This window comes from Dendropsophus ebraccatus, chromosome 11 (genome assembly GCF_027789765.1).
Source record: "Dendropsophus ebraccatus isolate aDenEbr1 chromosome 11, aDenEbr1.pat, whole genome shotgun sequence".
Taxonomy (NCBI): domain Eukaryota; kingdom Metazoa; phylum Chordata; class Amphibia; order Anura; family Hylidae; genus Dendropsophus; species Dendropsophus ebraccatus.
The window spans coordinates 2,320,922-2,340,550 of record NC_091464.1 but is presented as its reverse complement, the minus strand read 5'-3'; the positions used below and the strand labels follow the sequence as shown (position 1 = coordinate 2,340,550).

At 47.8% G+C, this 19,629-nt stretch overlaps 1 protein-coding gene across 6 annotated transcripts in view; it reads left to right on the top strand.

Annotated features, from left to right (window-relative positions):
* The window catches only part of ATP2B4 (ATPase plasma membrane Ca2+ transporting 4), a 160,742-nt gene that overhangs the window by 131,405 nt on the left and 9,708 nt on the right, over nucleotides 1-19,629 (top strand). For 3 of the 6 annotated variants that reach the window (XM_069944398.1, XM_069944396.1, XM_069944397.1), the window contains 3 exons: nucleotides 198-409; nucleotides 5,070-5,177; nucleotides 5,272-5,454. In XM_069944398.1, the coding sequence (XP_069800499.1) occupies nucleotides 198-409; nucleotides 5,070-5,177; nucleotides 5,272-5,454 (503 nt within the window). Of the gene's footprint in view, nucleotides 1-197; nucleotides 410-5,069; nucleotides 5,178-5,271; nucleotides 5,455-12,090; nucleotides 12,269-19,629 lie in introns of all 6 variants that reach the window. The other 3 variants (XM_069944400.1, XM_069944399.1, XM_069944401.1) reach the window with 2 other exon arrangements.

Below are 19,629 nucleotides of genomic sequence, written 5' to 3'. Positions count from 1 at the left end.
ATATATACATATACCCCAGTATTATATATCTGTGCTGTCAGTTTGTCTTTATCGTTATCGGCCCCTCACCCCTTGTTTACACAGTGGGATGTGCGGCCGATAACAATATATTTTGCTTCAAATACTTCATGCAATAAATTTTATAATGTGCGGTATGAGTTCTGTAGTTTTCAATTTCTCATGTTCTTTCTTTACAGGAGAGAAATTTTTTGACATAGACAGTGGCAGGAACGCCCCCCTTCATTCCCCACCCTCAGAACATTACACTATTGTTTTTAACACTTTTGTTATGATGCAACTATTTAACGAGATCAATGCCCGAAAAATCCACGGAGAGCGCAATGTGTTTGAGAACATCTTCCGAAACCCCATATTCTGTGCCGTTGTTGTGGGGACATTTGCAGCACAGGTACGTGGGATGACTTAATAGGATTCTAACTACTGCCGTTGAGCCCCAAAGAGTACCCCCGCACCCCCAAACAAGTCAAGGGTTGTTGGACAGTGGGCACTACGGCATGGCAACAGCAGGTTCACAGTTTAGAGCAAAAAACAGGGAGGTATTAAATTTATGGGGGAGAAAAACAGTTCAGGGATGTAAGTAACTTTACTAAAAACATTACATTTGAACGCCTGATTTTGCCAACTTTGCTTCATTGCACAGGATAAAACAAGTGATAGCCTCGAGGTTACAGTGAGTGAGAACCACGGATGCAATACACCGGCACCACCGCTTTATCTGCCACTGGCTCCACTCACTGAATAGCTGATCGTGGGGGGAGCTGGGAGTCCGTCCGCCAAGCAACAATTCATAGCCGATTCTGTGGATAATTTATTAATTGCTGAAGGCTCCAGCACTCATAAATGTAGGCCTGGCAGTGAGACCTGCTGTGATCAATAACTTTTGACATGTCTGATGACAGGTTGAATCTTGTTCTTGATGACAGACACTCTTTAGATCAATCAGTAGCCTGGCTGCCATTTTCAGCGGGCCCATGCCCATCAGTATGTTTCTCTAAAGTCATTAGCCAGATTACACTGTCCGTGAGAGATACCGTGGAGATACCTCCTCCATGTAGTCAGATACCTCCCCCATCATAGTCAAATACCTCCCCCATCCGCCCTTTTTAGTAACTTTCTGTCCTTTCTCTCTCCTATAGGCTCCCAAACTGTAGTGACTCCGCAGTTTAGTGTCATGCACAGTAAAGTGAGTGGGATTGTGGGTTATCCCTGTATATAGGATCTCCTGCTGTGCCCCCATAGTATTAGTTCCCCCATAGTAATAATGACTCCTGCTGTGCCCCCATATAGTAATAATGCTCCCTGTTGATCCCCCATAGTAATGTCCCCTGTTGATCCCCCATAGTGATATCCCCTGTTGATCCCTCATAGTAATGTCTCCTGCTCTGCCCCCATAGTAATGTCCCCTGCCCTGATAGTAATGCCCCCCTGCTGATTCCCCATAGTAATGCCCCCTGCTCTACCCCATAGTAATATCCCCTGCTCTACGCCCATGGTAATGTCCCCTGCTCTACCCCATAGCAATGTCCCCTGCTGATCCCCCATAGCAATGTCTCCTGCTGATCCCCCATAGTAATGTCCCCTGCTCTGCCCCCATAGTAATTTACCCTGCTCTGCCTTCATAGTAATGTCCCTTGCTGATTCCCCAAAGTAATGTCCCCTTGCTGATTCCCCCATAGTAATGCCCCCTGCTGATTCCCCCACAGTAATGCCCCCTGCTGATTCCCCCACAGTAATGCCCCCTGCTGATTCCCCCACAGTAATGCCCCCTGCTGATTCCCCCACAGTAATGCCCCCTGCTGATTCCCCCACAGTAATGCCCCCTGCTGATTCCCCCATAGTAATGTCCCTGGTGATTTCCCCATAGTAATGTCCCCCTGGTGATTCCCCATAGTAATCCCCTCTGCTGATTCCCCATAGTAATCCCCCCTGCTAATCCTCCCATAGCAATCCCTACTGCTGATCCCTCCATAGTAATGTCCCCCTGCTGATTCCCCCGTAGTAATATCCACCTGCTGATTCCCCCCCCCCCCCATAGTAATGTCCCCCTGCTGATTCCTCCATAGCAATGTCCCCCTGCTGATTCCCCCATAGTAATGTCCCCCTGCTGATACTCATAGTAATGCCCCCCTGCTGATTCCCCCATATAAATGTCTCCTGCTGATGCCCCCATAGTAATTCCTCCTGCTGATTCCCCCATAGTAATTCCTCCTGCTGATTCCCCCATAGTAATCCCTCCTGCTGATCCCCCCCCCCATAGTAATGTCCACCTGCTGATCTCCCCCATAGTAATGTCCCCCTGCTCATTCCCCCTTAGTAATGTCCCCCTGCTGATTCCCCCCTAGTAATCCCCCCTGCTGATCTCCCCCATAGTAATTCCCCTGCTGATTCTCCCATAGTAATCCCCCCTGCTGATTCCCCCCATAGTAATCCCCCCTGCTGATTCCCCCCATAGTAATCCCCCATAGTGATCCCCCCATAGTAATCCCCCCATCTGATCCCCCCCATAGTAATGTTCCCTGCTGAATCCCCCCCCATAGTAATGTCCCCCTGCTGATCCCCCATAGTAATCCCCCCGGCTGATCCCCCCCCCCGTAATAATTTCCCGTGCTGATCCCACCATAGTAATGCTCCCTGCTGAACCCCCACAGTAATGTCCCCCTGCTGATCCCCATAGTAATGCCTCCTGCTTATTTCCTCTATAGTAATGTCCCCCTGCTGACTCCCCAATAGTAATGTCCCCTGCTGATCCCCCACATAGTAATCCCCCTGCTGATCCCCCCCCAAAGTAATGTTCCCTGCTGACCCCCCCCATAGTAATGTCCCCCTGCTGATCCCCCATAGTAATGTCCCCCTGCTGATTTCCCATAGTAATGTCCCCCTGCTGATTTCCCATAGTAATCCCCCCTACTGATACCCCCATAATAATGTCCGCTGCTGATCCCCCCCATAGTAATCCTCCCTGCTGTCCCCCCCATAGTAATGTCCCCCTGCTTATCCCCCATAGTAATCCCCCTGCTGATCCCCCCCATAGTTATGTCCCCTGCTGATCCTCCCCATAGTAATGTTCCCTGCTGACCCCCCCATAGTAATGTCTCCTGCTGATCCCCCATAGTAATGTGTCCTGCTGATCCCCCCATAGTAATGTTGCCTGCTGATCCCCCCCCATAGTAATCCCCCCTGCTGATCCCCCCCCCATAGTAATGTCTCCTGCTGATCCCCCCCCCCCCCCATAGTAATGTCTCCTGCTGATACCCTATAGTAATGTCCCCCTGCTGATTCCCCATAGTAATGTCCCCCGCACCCCAACACAAAAAAAAATTATGATGTGGGTCCCTGTCCTCTGCGCTCCAGTAAGCTCCGAGGAGGAGGCTGGTGAGCTGGGGTCGGCGCAGATTTAGGGGGGAGCTGCTGGGGAAAGGAAGGTGAGAGCAGCAGTGGAGACTGGTGCCGGGACACCGCTGAGTGATAGGCTTGAGGCTTGCTGTAAAGCGTGTCACTAAATGCTGTTACATCAAAGCAGTGTATCATTTTATCAGTTGTTTTATCCTGGAAAACCTTTTTAACTTTGAAGCAAACCAAAATGTTTGCGTTGCCTGAGATGGGTGTATATTGTACCCTTAGAGATTGCCCATACGGTATTTACTGCAGTCACTGCAGGGTTCAATGCTAGACTGACACCTTCAGGGGACAGCTGCCGCGCAGGGATCACGGGAACCCCGCTGTCACAATGACATAAAAAATGCTGGCTAAGATGACTTGGTGCTAACTATAACTGGTAAATTATGTTCCTCAGACACACTAAGGGATGTGCAAGGACAGACCACATGGAAAGATGTTCATGTGGTGGAAAATAATACACAAATTGTATATCACTAATTAAAAGACATGATATTCAGAACGTCTTTGTCTAGCTTTTACATGTTCTCCTGTTTTTGAGTTGTTAAACTTTGCCTGTATGCCTCCAAAAAGATAATAAGCTCCCTCTGTGCATTCATATAATAGTTAGGCCCCTCTGTGCCTTCATATAGTAGTTAGGCCTTCTCTGTGCATTCATATAGTAGTTAGGCCTTCTCTGTGCATTCATATAGTAGTTAGGCCTTCTCTGTGCATTCATATAGTAGTTAGGCCTTCTCTGTGCATTCATATAATAGTTAGGCCTTCTCTGTGCATTCATATAATAGTTAGGCCCCTCTGTGCCTTCATATAGTAGTTAGGCCTTCTCTGTGCATTCATATAGTAGTTAGGCCCCTCTGTGCCTTCATATAGTAGTTAGGCCTTCTCTGTGCATTCATATAGTAGTTAGGCCTTCTCTGTGCATTCATATAGTAGTTAGGCCTTCTCTGTGCATTCATATAATAGTTAGGCCCCACTGTGCCTTCATATAGTAGTTAGGCCTTCTGTGTGCATCCATTTAGTAGTTAGGCCTCTGTGCATCCATATAGTAGGTATGCTCCCTCTGTACCCCCATATAGTAGTTAGGCTTTCTCTGTGCATCCATATAGCAGTTATGCTCCCTCTGTACCCCCATATAGCAGTCAGGCCCCCTCTGTGCATCCATATAGTAGTTAGGCCCCCTCTGTACCCTTATATAACAGGTATGTCCCCTATGTACCCCTGTATAGTAGTTAGGCCTTCTCTGTGCATCCATATAGCAGTTATGCCCCCCTCTTAGGCCGCCTCTGTGCTTCCATATAGAAGTATAGTCCTCTGTATACATCCATATAGTCGTTATGCCCCCTCTGTGCATCCATATAGCAGTTATGCCCCCTCTGTACCCCCATATAGCAGTTATGCCCCCTCTGTACCCCTATATAGCAGTTAGGCTCCTCTCTACGTCCATATAATAGTTAAGCCCCTCTGTCTCCATATAGTAATTGGGCCCCTCTACCAATACATAGACAAACAAACACTATCTCTAGGCAAGGATAATTGAAACAACCACCACGGGCATGTACATTTCTCCAGAGGGACCAATAGAAAGGGGGTAGTGCACGTATGGCTCTAATGTTAACGTTAAATTGACCTATTATTTGTTGTTTTTTTGTCAGATAGTGATTGTAGAATTTGGAGGCAAGCCATTTAGTTGCTCCAGCCTGACTTTATCGCAGTGGTTCTGGTGTATCTTCATTGGAGTTGGTGAGCTCTTATGGGGCCAGGTGTGTTCCTGACTATTGCTACGTCAATGTGACGCTATAATAGCCTTTATTTGTCTCATCATCATTTGATTGATATTGTTCCTTATCCGTTTAGTTAATTTGCACAGTTCCCACAAGCAGACTTAAGTTTTTGAAGGAGGCGGGCCATGGGCCGATGAAAGAGGATATCCACCATGAGGAGCTGCCAGAGGACGTTGATGAGATTGACCATGCGGAAATGGAGCTCCGAAAAGGCCAAATCTTGTGGTTCAGAGGCTTGAACAGGATACAGACTCAGGTACGTCTGCAGTTAAAGGGTTCTTCTCCGTATGTGTAGGAAAATGCATAACCATAGTTCTTCAGGTGTAATGGTGTAAGAGTCACATTATTTATGTATTTTAATATTCTATTTATTTTTTTACAGTTTACAATATAGAAAGTGTGTAGATTCAATAGCAGATGACTGGTGGCAGTCCTTACAGGGGGCTCATATCCTGACAGAAGCGGCCGGTGTCCTCCGTCTTCTGGTTTCCGGCAGCCGCCACTAAATAGCTTTGGAGTGTTCTGCATTCTGTAATAATAATGACTTATTCCGCAGCTCCGATACATAGCTTGTCCGTCACCCATATCGGTGCTCACCATCTAAATTCCAAATTCATCTGTTTGTTTTGGCGTATGGGAACAAACCGGAGAACCCAAGACCCCAGCACTGCAACGCTACAGTGCTATAGTTTCCTGGATCACCTTTGACCCCTTCATGAATATCGGTACTATGTTAGCTATGCGCCAGTCCCTGTCATTATAGACTCTGTTAGGAGTAGGGGTCTATCTAGCACAGTGCCTCTCCTGCAGTAGTCTGGGATGGACGCCTCCTGTTAGCCAAGGAGAGGCCACCATTTGTGTAGGGTCCATCCCAGGCATGAGGCCACCTTACCATGGTGGGATAGTACACGCTATTTAGGGGGGGGTCTTTCAGTCTAAGGTCTGTTCTCAGTCTATGTAGAGCCCTTTGAACCTTACTTTCAGTCTATGTTCACACACTGTACAAACAACGGTCGATCCCTGTGATTGGCCTTTTCTAACGCTACCTACAGCTGGAATTAGTGATCATGATCACGTGGAACGGCCGTTGCTTATACAGTGTGTGAACATAGCCTAAATCTTAGTCTGTCCAGCAGCCTCTCTCCTGAAGTCATTGTCCGGGCTATGAGTCCATATGAGCCATCCCTCCGGTGTTCCATTTCGTAGACGTCTCGGGGTGAGAGCTTTGGTGATGAACAGGACTGTTAGTTGCGGTATTATAGATCCGTCATTGTCCTGTTTCCTATACTATCTCCATAAATTAGCCCTGCTTTATAATGAACCTTTGTTGCTGCAACTTTCTGTGCTGATAACGTTTGAGTCACGAGACATTCCACAACCAGGATTGTCGTCTTCGAGATTTTACATGACCATCTTCTTATTGGGAAAACTTTCCCTTGACCCAAGATTGCAGCCATGTTCCAGACATAGCCTTAGAAATAAGCCCCCTCAGCCGTTCCATCGCTGGCCTATTCACATACGTCCCGAGACTTCTGCCTCATCCCGTCTATATTATTATTATTTCTAGTACATTAGATTCTATTAATATTACTGGAAATGTGTTAGCCAGTAGAATGCTGCAAGGCGAGAAGGCGCTCTGTTCCTATTAAACAGCCAGCAGACCGTCGCTCTCGTTGTCGTTTTAATCCCACGCGCTGATTGACGTTGTGCAGGAGCAACAATTATCGGCCAATAATCGTTTCGTTTAATAGGGCCTCAACCCCACTTATTGCCGATCCTTCGCAAGCAGCTTCGGCCTCATTGCTCCGGCTCCATCTGCTACTGCATATATTCATATGCTGGATGCATTTCAGATGAAATGGTTAATAGTCGTGTACTATGGTCTGTATAATGCAGGAATATAACATGGCTCTATATGCCTACGCGGGACACCAAAGCTCAGGACGTTGCTGTGGCCGGTAATTGGCTGACCCTCTCCTGAGACTAGGGGAAGCATGTGAGATCAGCGGAGGACATGGGGGCAAACAGACAGGGAATATATTATGTAATGGCGGATAGCCCCTCTCCAGGAGCGCTCCTCCTCGCTGACCTGTGTCTGCCGCCAGGAGATAAGGTCACTAAGCAGCTTAGTGTCCGTCACCTCGGCATCTCCTCAGGCTTCCTGGATCTCGTCCTGGTAACGTCCTCTCACTTCTATTCTGCGCACGGTTTCTGCTTTCTGCCGTTTGCAGGAAACAATACATATATAAAAGTGTCTTTTGTTCCTCTCCTGCTACTGATCCTTTTTGCTTTCCTGATCCTGAATGATCCTTTATAGTTTATTCCTTCATGCTGAAATACTTACTATATGGCCAAACACATTGGGACAGACCTCTTAAAGGGCAACTCCAGCAAAAAGATTTTTCTTTCAAATCATTTGGTTCAGAAAGTTATATAGATTTGTAAATCACTTCTATTAAAAATCTCCAGTCTTCCAGTACTTATCTGCTGCTGTATGTCCTGCAGGAAGTGGTGAATTCTCCAAAGTCTTCCATTACTTATCAGCTGCTTTATGTCCTACAGGAAGTGTTTTATCCTCTACAGTCTTCCAGCACTTATGTAATGTGTGTTACTCTTCTAATGAGTGAATAAAATAAAAAGGAATTAAGGTACTCACTGTCAGCGCTGTCCACATAGAGAAGTGGCCAAAAGCTTAAATAAATGAATTTAATATAGTGAAAAATATATTTAATATAGCACTTATGCACTTTGTTTTATCCGATGAAGAGACGTATGTCTTAGAAACGCATCATATTTGTGCTATATTAAATATATTTTTCACTATATTAAATTCATTTATTTAAGCTTTCGGCCACTTCTCTTTGTGGACAGCGCTGACCGTGAGAACCTTAATTCTATTTTATTTTATTCACTTATTCTCTCCACGGCCCCATTATTTTGGGAGTATCCTGTGTTTTTGGTACAGTCAGCTCAGCAGTCCCTAGAGGTAGTAGGCCCCTATACAGTGGACTGTCACCAAACACGACCCTGGATTCGGATTTGTACCCTGTTGAGGGGTGATCTGCACAAAGCCCAAGTGGCATCCAGGTGAGCATTTAGGTGTATTGAGGTATCACACGAGGCGCCGCTGCCCGCTTTTTTCTTCTTTTTCTCTCCCACTCTTCTAATGAGGATTGGTGTTATTTTTTTATTACATTATTTTGTGACTGATTTATTAAAATGTCACACTGCTATAGTAAATGCATCTAAGAAAAAAAGTAGCAAAATTGTCCCAAAAAGTGAAAAATTTTGCAAACAAATCCCCCCGGTACTGACCAGACGTAGGCCGTTCCAGTACTAACCAGATTTAGGCCCACCCCGGGACTGACCAGACGTAGGCCGTTCCAGTACTAACCAGATTTAGGCCCACCCCGGGACTGACCAGACGTAGGCCCGCCCCGGGACTGACCAGACGTAGGCCCGCCCCGGGACTGACCAGACGTAGGCCCGCCCCGGGACTGACCAGACGTAGGCCCGCCCCGGGACTGACCAGACGTAGGCCCGCCCCGGGACTGACCAGACGTAGGCCCGCCCCGGGACTGACCAGACGTAGGCCCGCCCCGGGACTGACCAGACGTAGGCCCGCCCCGGGACTGACCAGACGTAGGCCCGCCCCGGGACTGACCAGACGTAGGCCCGCCCCGGGACTGACCAGACGTAGGCCCGCCCCGGGACTGACCAGACGTAGGCCCGCCCCGGGACTGACCAGACGTAGGCCCGCCCCGGTACTGACCAGACGTAGGCCCGCCCCGGTACTGACCAGACGTAGGGGCCGCCCCCCCCCCCCCCCAGACTTAGGCGCCCCCCCCCCCCCCCGGTACTGGCCAGACGTAGGCCCCCCTTCCCCCCCCCGGTACTGACCAGACGTAGGCCCCCACCGGTACTGACCAGACGTAGGCCCCCACCGGTACTGACCAGACGTAGGCCCCCACCGGTACTGACCAGACGTAGGCCCCCACCGGTACTGACCTGGGAAACCGGGAAGAATGGCTGCCGTACTGGGGTAGAAATCCTGCACCAGTATGTGGATGAGATTTGCAAAAATTTCCAGTAAATCCAGTATACCAAGACCAATGTTAGTAGTACTACCAGTACAGGGACAAATAATCCCACCACACCACCATAAACTCATATACTAAAATCACTCTCCTCTATACGGTGAGTATATATTGGTAGAAGTCGATATACACCCCCTCTGCAGATGGGTTATATCCAGTGACGGCTGGGAGCCCCCTCGGCCTCATTCACATTTATTTTTCATCCGGCCCCGACCATGACTCTTTGCAGAATCTGCCAGAAAAGTATATTAGGTTCTTTGCTCCAGCACATGTAGTATTAGGACCCTCTCTGCCCCCGAATAGTAGTAATCCTTCCATAGTAAGCCTCCCCTGTAGGTAGCCCCCCCTCCCAGGCAATCCTTCCATAGTAAGCCTCCCCTGTAAGTAGCCCCCCTCCTGGGCAATCTTTCTATAGTAAGCCTCCCCTGTAGGTAGCCCCCCTCCCGGGCAACCCTTCCATAGTAAGCCTCCCCTGTAAGTAGCCCCCCTCTTGGGCAATCTTTCTATAGTAAGCCTCCCCTGTAGGTAGCCCCCCCTCCCGGGCAACCCTTCCATAGTAAGCCTCCCCTGTAGGTAGCCCCCCTCCCGGGCAACCCTTCCATAGTAAGCCTCCCCTGTAGGTAGCCCCCCCTCCCGGGCAATCCTTCTATAGTAAGCCTCCCCTGTAGGTAGCCCCCATCCCGGGCAACCCTTCCATAGTAAGCCTCCCCTGTAAGTAGCCCCCCTCCTGGGCAATCTTTCTATAGTAAGCCTCCCCTGTAGGTAGCCCCCCTCCCGGGCAATCCTTCCATAGTAAGCCTCCCCTGTAGGTAGCCCCCCTCCCGGGCAATCCTTCCACAGTAAGCCTCCCCTGTAGGTAGCCCCCCTCCCGGGCAATCCTTCCATAGTAAGCTTCCCCTGTAGGTAGCCCCCCACCCGGGCAATCCTTCTATAGTAAGCCTTCCTTGTAGGTAGCCCTCCTCCCGGGCAATCCTTCCATAGTAAGCCTCCCCTGTAGGTAGCCCCCCTCCCGGGCAATCCTTCTATAGTAAGCCTTCCCTGTAGGTAGCCCCCCTCCCGGGCAATCCTTCTATAGTAAGCCCCCCCTGTAGGTAGCCCTCTGTAGTAAGCCCCGTACCTCCATATACAGGCACATAGGCCTGAGCACACGGCGCCCCCCGATGTTTATCGTGTCTTTATTCCGTCCATGTTATGGAGCTGTAATAGTCTGCAAGGTGTGGCCCCTGAGCATCATGGAGACCTGGTGCCATACAGACTCCTGTGAGGAAGGCACCTAGGTCACCCCTCATCTACAATCCTACACAGATGGAGGGACACTCCTGTTTGTTCTTTTTTTTTTTTTGTTTAAAGCGGTACTTTCAGATCATCTGGGGTCAAAAGGTTTTACACATTTTTAATGTTCTTCTTTAATGTACTTCCATTACTTATCAGCTGTTGTATGTCCTGCAGGAAGTGGTGTATTCTCTCTAGTCTTCTAGTACTTATCAGCTGCTGTATGTCCTGCAGGAAGTGGTGTATTCTCTCCAGTCTTCCAGTACTTATCAGCTGCTGTATGTCCTGCAGGAAGTGGTGTATTCTCTCCAGTCTTCCAGTACTTATCAGCTGCTGTATGTCCTGCAGGAAGTGGTGTATTCTCTCCAGTCTTCTAGTACTTATCAGGTGGAATACTGGAGATTTTTATATAGAAGCAATTTTGCAAGTATAGCTTTTTGACACCAGTTGATTTGAAAGCAAAGAAATAGTAAGAGTTCCCCTATAATCACCGAGACCCCCACGATTTCTAACCTGGTTAATATTTCAGACAATTCTTTGGGTGACTAGAGATCTCGGCCGGCCGTTCAGTATTTCATCTTTCCAGCAGCTTCAGGGTTGGGGTCTGCTGGCCGTCGCTACATATCCCTCCTGCCGGTTACTGATGAACGCGTTTGGCTTTGTTGTGTAATAATGAGGCTCCATACAGATGATAGTACCCGCTTCTCCGCTCCCATCCCATCAGCCATATTGTTTATGTGGAGCCCCTGAAGGTTGTGGTGGACCAGAACAATGGAACGCATCAAACCCTCCTGGACGTGTTCCCTGTGCTTGTCCGTGAGACGGCCGGATATATTAGTCTGTCATGGCACAGACAGACAGCCGCCAATTCCAGCTTTCAGGAGGTATTCCAGGAAGAATCTCGCGGGGTCCCACCTCTGTACTCGCCATGCTCTGTATCGGGCCCCGGATTCTGGGTAAGAGTAGATGCGCGGGTGCGCCATGTGACCTCCAGCTTTATTCATTTCACTGGAACTCCGTAAGAGCGATGTACTCAGCTCTTTCTGTCGGCTCCATAGGAATGAATAGAGCTGGAGGTCACAGCCGCACCCGCCAATCTACTCATTACCCAGGGGCGTCTCCTACTTTTCCCCTATCTTTCCTGGAGTTCCCCTTTAAGGAAGTAGATGTTGGAGTCTCTCGTTGTTGAGCCTTTTCCATTAACCCTTTGTGTATGTATACTGAGATTGACCTCTTCAGGCCCTATCACACCAGAAGATGTCTGACAGATTTCTTCAGCCAAAGCCAGGAATGGATGTGAAAAGAGGAGAAATCTCAGTCCTATGTTTACGACCTGTTCCTGGCTTTGGCTGAGACCTCTTTTGGTGTCATCGGGCCCTTATTGTCCACATATTATCCCTATTGTCTCTGTTGTGATACTTAACCTGAATTCTTTCTCAATCTTCAGTAATGATGAGCTTCTGTCTTCCTCAGTTCTCTCTCTGTCGTCTGACTTTGGTGTCTTTCCCTCTGATTCCTTACAGATGGACGTAGTTTATACATTCCAGACGGGCGGTACCTCTTTACAAGGGGCTCTGAGGCGCCAGCCTTCCACCATTAGCCAGCACCTCGATGCTAAACATGTCTCTAGCCCAACCCATGTAGCTCTGTCCTCTGCTACCTCTCCCCCAGCCTCCTCTGCTGCTGTCGCTTCTGTGGGCAGTGAGTTCAACACTATTACAATGCATGCTGTGCACATGGACTGCTGGTCACCATTCTGTCTGTCTCTTATCAGCCCAGGGAAGGATGGCATGGCCATTGCTTTCTGATTTCTTCTTTTTCCTATTTATTTTTAACCCTTGCATTGTCATATGTTTTTCCTGCAGGTGGAAGACCATGTTTTTGATCCAACAGACTAGCTATGGAACACGGGAAGGAGGGAGGGGGGGCACCCACTTAGCTGGTCACAGTTTCTGGAGCTTAGACTGGGTTCACACTGTGTTTTTACAGTCTGTTCCAGGTGATGGGTCAGTTTTGACATTAAGGCATGGCGATGGGGCTGCAGTGACTAATAGCTGCAATCCCCGGCTGCTGTCAGCATCGTTGTGACCCTTCTCTGATCCCCCCACCTCCCCTCCAGCCGCACCATGACGTACAGGTACGTCATGGGGCGTGAAGGGGTTAAAGAGAATCGGCCAGCTAGAAAAGACTTTCCAGTCTGCTGACATGGCTCCTGTCTCTGTAACCAGTGACACAATGCTTACCTCTATAGAAGTTACCTGGGGCTGCAATGCTTTTTATTGCCGTTCTGAAGTGTCATAGAGGCGGGGCCAGGGAACTTCTATTCACTTCACTGCCTTGTCCACGCCTCTGTGACACTTAAGGAACAAAAAGCATTTTTTAGGTGATTGCAGTTGTGGACAGTAAGGTTACAGATAGTGGCGATAGCCGTGTAGGCAGCCACTGAATAACCAGCTGGGGGCGTGTCCCAGCACTGACACTATCCAATCAGAGCTGACCAGACTATTAGGACACGTCTCCAGACGGTAACACCCATTGGTTATGGAGTCACACATCTCTATTAGAGGTGGGCATACCCCTCCTGACTGGTCTCTCCCCTATCCTCCCCATACACATGAATGTTCAGCATGACGGGGAAAGGAGTAAGCTGCAGCCAGACTTCTCCAGCAAAAGCTTATCTTTCTGAGAACATAGGGGTCGGGCATTGATTTTCCATCACATCTGACCCCTATCTCCACATTATCTGTCGGGGAGAGTCAGGAGAGCCCCATACACCTTATACCGAGAGCGGAACCAGCTGATAGAAGTGTATGACCGAGGACCAGCACATCTCACAGGGCTATACGAAATAATGGTTTCATGGGAAATACTACTAAATCAGACAGCTTAGGAGAGTTAACAGGCTGACCGAGACATTAAAGTGTCCAAGGATCTCACAGAATCTTTAGTGACTTTAAGGAGAAGTCTGGGCAGACCTTCTTAATTCACAATGCCGGGGAGGATAAAAGAAGTAACATGCTCTCTGGCTCCAGCACTGGTGGCTGCATATCGCCTGTCAGGTCCCCGGCCGTTACCTGGGAAGAGGGGTCCCGGGACGTGTCAGGTGGGCACAGCCAGTCAGCAGCCGGAGACCGGAGCGGAGGTATACAGCCATCAGCAATGGAGCCGAAGGATAAAAGAAGTAACATGCTCTCTGGCTCCAGCGCTGGTGGCTGCATATCGCCTGTCAGGTCCCCGGCCGTTACCTGGGACGTGTCAGGTGGGCACAGCCAGTCAGCAGCCGGAGACCGGACCGGCGGTATGCGGCCATCAGCAATGGAGCCGAAGGATAAAAGAAGTAACATGCTCTCTGGCTCCAGCACTGGTGGCTGCATATCGCCTGTCAGGTCCCCGGCCGTTACCTGGGACGTGTCAGGTGGGCACAGCCAGTCAGCAGCCGGAGACCAGAGCGGCGGTATGCGGCCATCGGCAATGGAGCCGAAGGATAAAAGAAGTAACATGCTCTCTGGCTCCAGCACTGGTGGCTGCATATCGCCTGTCAGGTCCCCGGCCGTTACCTGGGACGTGTCAGGTGGGCACAGCCAGTCAGCAGCCGGAGACCAGAGCGGCGGTATGCGGCCATCGGCAATGGAGCCGAAGGATAAAAGAAGTAACATGCTCTCTGGCTCCAGCACTGGTGGCTGCATATCGCCTGTCAGGTCCCCGGCCGTTACCTGGGACGTGTCAGGTGGGCACAGCCAGTCAGCAGCCGGAGACCAGAGCGGCGGTATGCGGCCATCGGCAATGGAGCCGAAGGATAAAAGAAGTAACATGCTCTCTGGCTCCAGCACTGGTGGCTGCATATCGCCTGTCAGGTCCCCGGCCGTTACCTGGGACGTGTCAGGTGGGCACAGCCAGTCGGCGGTATGCGGCCATCAGCAATGGAGCCAGGGAGATGAGAGCAGGTTACTACTTTTCTCCTCCCCGGACTTCCCCTTTAATGTACATCATACACATAGTAAATGGAGGAGAAACCTTCCAGTGTGAACACGTGAGAAGGGTAAATCACAGGAATGGGCTAGCAGTGGTGACCTAGGAAAGCTGTGACTATCCCATGGGCTTGTGAATGTGTGTGATACACTTACTGTGGCTGTACTAACACCAATAACTTGTGCCTTTACTTAATATCCGCAGTCGCAGCCGTTCTGGACGTTGTGGGGGCTTTAACCTGCTCTTTTCTTTATTCCACTTTCTGTGCTGCCTTAATTTTCCAGCTGATTGTCTGCATGGGGGCCTGATGCATGTGTCGCATGCTAACTCCCTCCTTGGATGATGCAGTCGAGGGTCTAGATGTGTTCTATGGATATTAAAGTTGGAGCCCCTCTTGTAGCTTTAATAATAGTCATTGAGCAATGAGGAGTGTGTGGAAGGCGACTGAGCTGGGAGGATGTCCCTGCATTTATCCTCTGACTTGGCATGGGGCTGCAGCTTTATATATGCCTTATATCTGGAGTATTTAGTTTTTTCTTTTGTAGCAGAGACGTCAATAGTAAGTCTTGTTATTAGTCGTCTAGCTCCTCGCTTCCTATTATCCAGCGTTACGTCTTACTGTCCCGTCTTTGTATATTTCTATGCTGATGCCAGTGACGGTCTGTGTCTGTGCTTGTTCATGTTTTATCCACTTCCTGCAGGAGGAGTTCTGCCCGATTACAGCTCCGCCACTGAATAGCAGCCACAGTGTTTACCCACGACCACACAACCGCATTTTTTTGGCCGTATCAAAGCTGTTTTTTTGGACACCCATCCTTTGAGCCCAAATAATGCCATAATAAAACCCAAATCATATAGCCAAAAAATGCCGTTGTGTAGTCGTGGCCTTTCCCTGTTACTTTATTGAGCTGACAGCAGGTAGAGTAACGCTTGGGCGCTGTATTCTCTTTATATAATGTGCCCAGACGTGAAGTTGCTCTGTGCATGTCGGTCGGCCGTGCTCCACACTGACAGCACAGTAGTACCGTGTGCCGCTGTTTATCCTGTCCTACTGAACAGGTGTCCCGTCTTCTCCCTGTGTTTTATGACACCAGGAGGACATAAGATGTGATTGGGAAAAATAGTTAAACAATAAGAATAATAATAAAAACCATCAGACACATACAGTACATATGGCATCATTACTGACTACATTACATGCAAAGACATGCTGCGGACTGTAATGGCAGGACACCAATAAAAGTCCATGGGATATGGACATTACCTCTATAACATCCGCACATGATACAGAGCCACAATTCTAGTGTCATCATTGTCTGACCATTCCTACTTTTTTACAAGTACTTTCCACTTTTACAGTTCCGATAAAAATTCAGACTATATAAGGCGTCATTTTTCTAAACTGCACCGCTTCCAGCTGCTATCTGTATCCAGGGAGCGCCTCTATTAGCCGTTGCAGGTCACATTGCATTAAAATGCAGCTGTCAAACCTGATAGCTGCATTTAAATGATCTGTACCTGTAGTCCCTGGTGTCTAGTGGCACGGATCTCAACCCCCCGCAATGCAATCGCGGAGGGAGATCCATTCTTCTGCCCAGGCCTAAGCTTCACACTGATGCTGATCCCAGCTTAGCAATACATTGCTATGGTCTGCAGCAGGCCAGAGCAATGTATCACCGATCTCACTGATAAGTGCTGTGTATATACAAGTCCCCCAGGGGGACTCCTAGTTAAAGTAAAAAGAAAAAATGAAAATGTTTTTTTATTAATAAAAAAAATCCCCTCCCTTAATAAAAGTCCAAATCATCCAACTTTATAAATATAAATAAATAAACAAACTTAAGCACAAAAAATTTGAAAGTACAATATTGTGCATTTTTGGTCGCATCAAATCCAAAAAAATATATAAAAAAGTGATCAAAAAGTTGCATATACACAAACAAGGTACCGATACAAAGTACCAATCATGGCACAAAAAAGGACACCTGACAGAGCCCCATAGACCAAAGGATAACAGCGTTATACAGAGGGAATAGAGCACAGGATAACAGCGTTATACAGAGGGAATAGAGCACAGGATAACAGCGTTATACAGAGGGAATAGAGCAAAGGATAACAGCGTTATACAGAGGGAATAGAGCACAGGATAACAGCGTTATACAGAGGGAATAGAGCAAAGGATAACAGCGTTATACAGAGGGAATAGAGCAAAGGATAACAGCGTTATACAGAGGGAATAGAGCACAGGATAACAGCGTTATACAGAGGGAATAGAGCACAGGATAACAGCGTTATAAGGAGGGAATAGAGCACAGGATAACAGTGTTATAAGGAGGGAATAGAGCACAGGATAACAGCGTTATACAGAGGGAATAGAGCAAAGGATAACAGTGTTATACAGAGGGAATAGAGCACAGGATAACAGCGTTATACAGAGGGAATAGAGCACAGGATAACAGCGTTATAAGGAGGGAATAGAGCACAGGATAACAGTGTTATAAGGAGGGAATAGAGCACAGGATAACAGCATTATACAGAGGGGAATAGAGCACAGGATAACAGCGTTATATGGAGGGAATAGAGCAAAGGATAACAGCGTTATACAGAGGGAATAGAGCACAGGATAACAGCGTTATATGGAGGGAATAGAGCAAAGGATAACTGTTATACAGAGGGAATAGAGCAAAGGATAAGAGCGTTATACAGAGGGAATAGAGCACAGGATAACAGCGTTATACAGAGGGAATAGAGCAAAGGATAACAGCGTTATACAGAGGGAATAGAGCACAGGATAACAGTGTTATATGGAGGGGAATAGAGCACAGGATAACAGTGTTATACAGAGGGAATAGAGCACAGGATAACAGCGTTATAAGGAGGGAATAGAGCACAGGATAACAGCGTTATATGGAGGGAATAGAGCACAGGATAACAGCGTTATACAGAGGGAATAGAGCACAGGATAACAGCGTTATACAGAGGGAATAGAGCACAGGATAACAGCGTTATACAGAGGGAATAGAGCAAAGGATAACAGCGTTATATGGAGGGAATAGAGCACAGGATAACAGCGTTATACAGAGGGAATAGAGCAAAGGATAACAGTGTTATACAGAGGGAATAGAGCACAGGATAACAGCGTTATACAGAGGGAATAGAGCAAAGGATAACAGCGTTATATGGAGGGAATAGAGCACAGGATAACAGCGTTATAAGGAGGGAATAGAGCACAGGATAACAGCGTTATACAGAGGGAATAGAGCAAAGGATAACAGCGTTATACAGAGGGAATAGAGCAAAGGATAACAGTGTTATACAGAGGGAATAGAGCACAGGATAACAGCGTTATAAGGAGGGAATAGAGCACAGGATAACAGCGTTATAAGGAGGGAATAGAGCACAGGATAACAGCGTTATACAGAGGGAATAGAGCACAGGATAACAGCGTTATATGGAGGGAATAGAGCACAGGATAACAGTGTTATACAGAGGGAATAGAGCACAGGATAACAGTGTTATACAGAGGGGAATAGAGCACAGGATAACAGTGTTATACAGAGGGGAATAGAGCAAAGGATAACAGCGTTATATGGAGGGGAATAGAGCACAGGATAACAGCGTTATAAGGAGGGAATAGAGCACAGGATAACAGTGTTATACAGAGGGGAATAGAGCAAAGGATAACAGCGTTATATGGAGGGAATAGAGCACAGGATAACAGCGTTATACAGAGGGAATAGAGCACAGGATAACAGCGTTATACAGAGGGAATAGAGCAAAGGATAACAGCGTTATATGGAGGGAATAGAGCACAGGATAACAGCGTTATACAGAGGGGAATAGAGCGAAGGATAACAGCGTTATACAGAGGGAATAGAGCACAGGATAACAGTGTTATACAAAGGGAATAGAGCACAGGATAACAGTGTTATACAGAGGGAATAGAGCAAAGGATAACAGTGTTATACAGAGGGAATAGAGCACAGGATAACAGCGTTATACAGAGGGGATATAACAGCGTTATACAGAGGGAATAGAGCACAGGATAACAGCGTTATATGGAGGGGAATAGAGCACAGGATAACAGTGTTATACAGAGGGGAATAGAGCACAGGATAACAGCGTTATACAGAGGGAATAGAGCAAAGGATAACAGCGTTATAAGGAGGGAATAGAGCAAAGGATAACAGTGTTATACAGAGGGAATAGAGCACAGGATAACAGCGTTATATGGAGGGGAATAGAGCACAGGATAACAGTGTTATACAGAGGGGAATAGAGCACAGGATAACAGCGTTATACAGAGGGAATAGAGCAATGGATAACAGCGTTATAAGGAGGGAATAGAGCACAGGATAACAGCGTTATACAGAGGGAATAGAGCAAAGGATAACAGCGTTATACAGAGGGAATAGAGCACAGGATAACAGCGTTATACAGAGGGAATAGAGCACAGGATAACAGCGTTATAAGGAGGGAATAGAGCACAGGATAACAGTGTTATAAGGAGGGAATAGAGCACAGGATAACAGCGTTATACAGAGGGAATAGAGCAAAGGATAACAGTGTTATACAGAGGGAATAGAGCACAGGATAACAGCGTTATACAGAGGGAATAGAGCACAGGATAACAGCGTTATAAGGAGGGAATAGAGCACAGGATAACAGTGTTATAAGGAGGGAATAGAGCACAGGATAACAGCATTATACAGAGGGGAATAGAGCACAGGATAACAGCGTTATATGGAGGGAATAGAGCAAAGGATAACAGCGTTATACAGAGGGAATAGAGCACAGGATAACAGCGTTATATGGAGGGAATAGAGCAAAGGATAACTGTTATACAGAGGGAATAGAGCAAAGGATAAGAGCGTTATACAGAGGGAATAGAGCACAGGATAACAGCGTTATACAGAGGGAATAGAGCAAAGGATAACAGCGTTATACAGAGGGAATAGAGCACAGGATAACAGTGTTATATGGAGGGGAATAGAGCACAGGATAACAGTGTTATACAGAGGGAATAGAGCACAGGATAACAGCGTTATAAGGAGGGAATAGAGCACAGGATAACAGCGTTATATGGAGGGAAT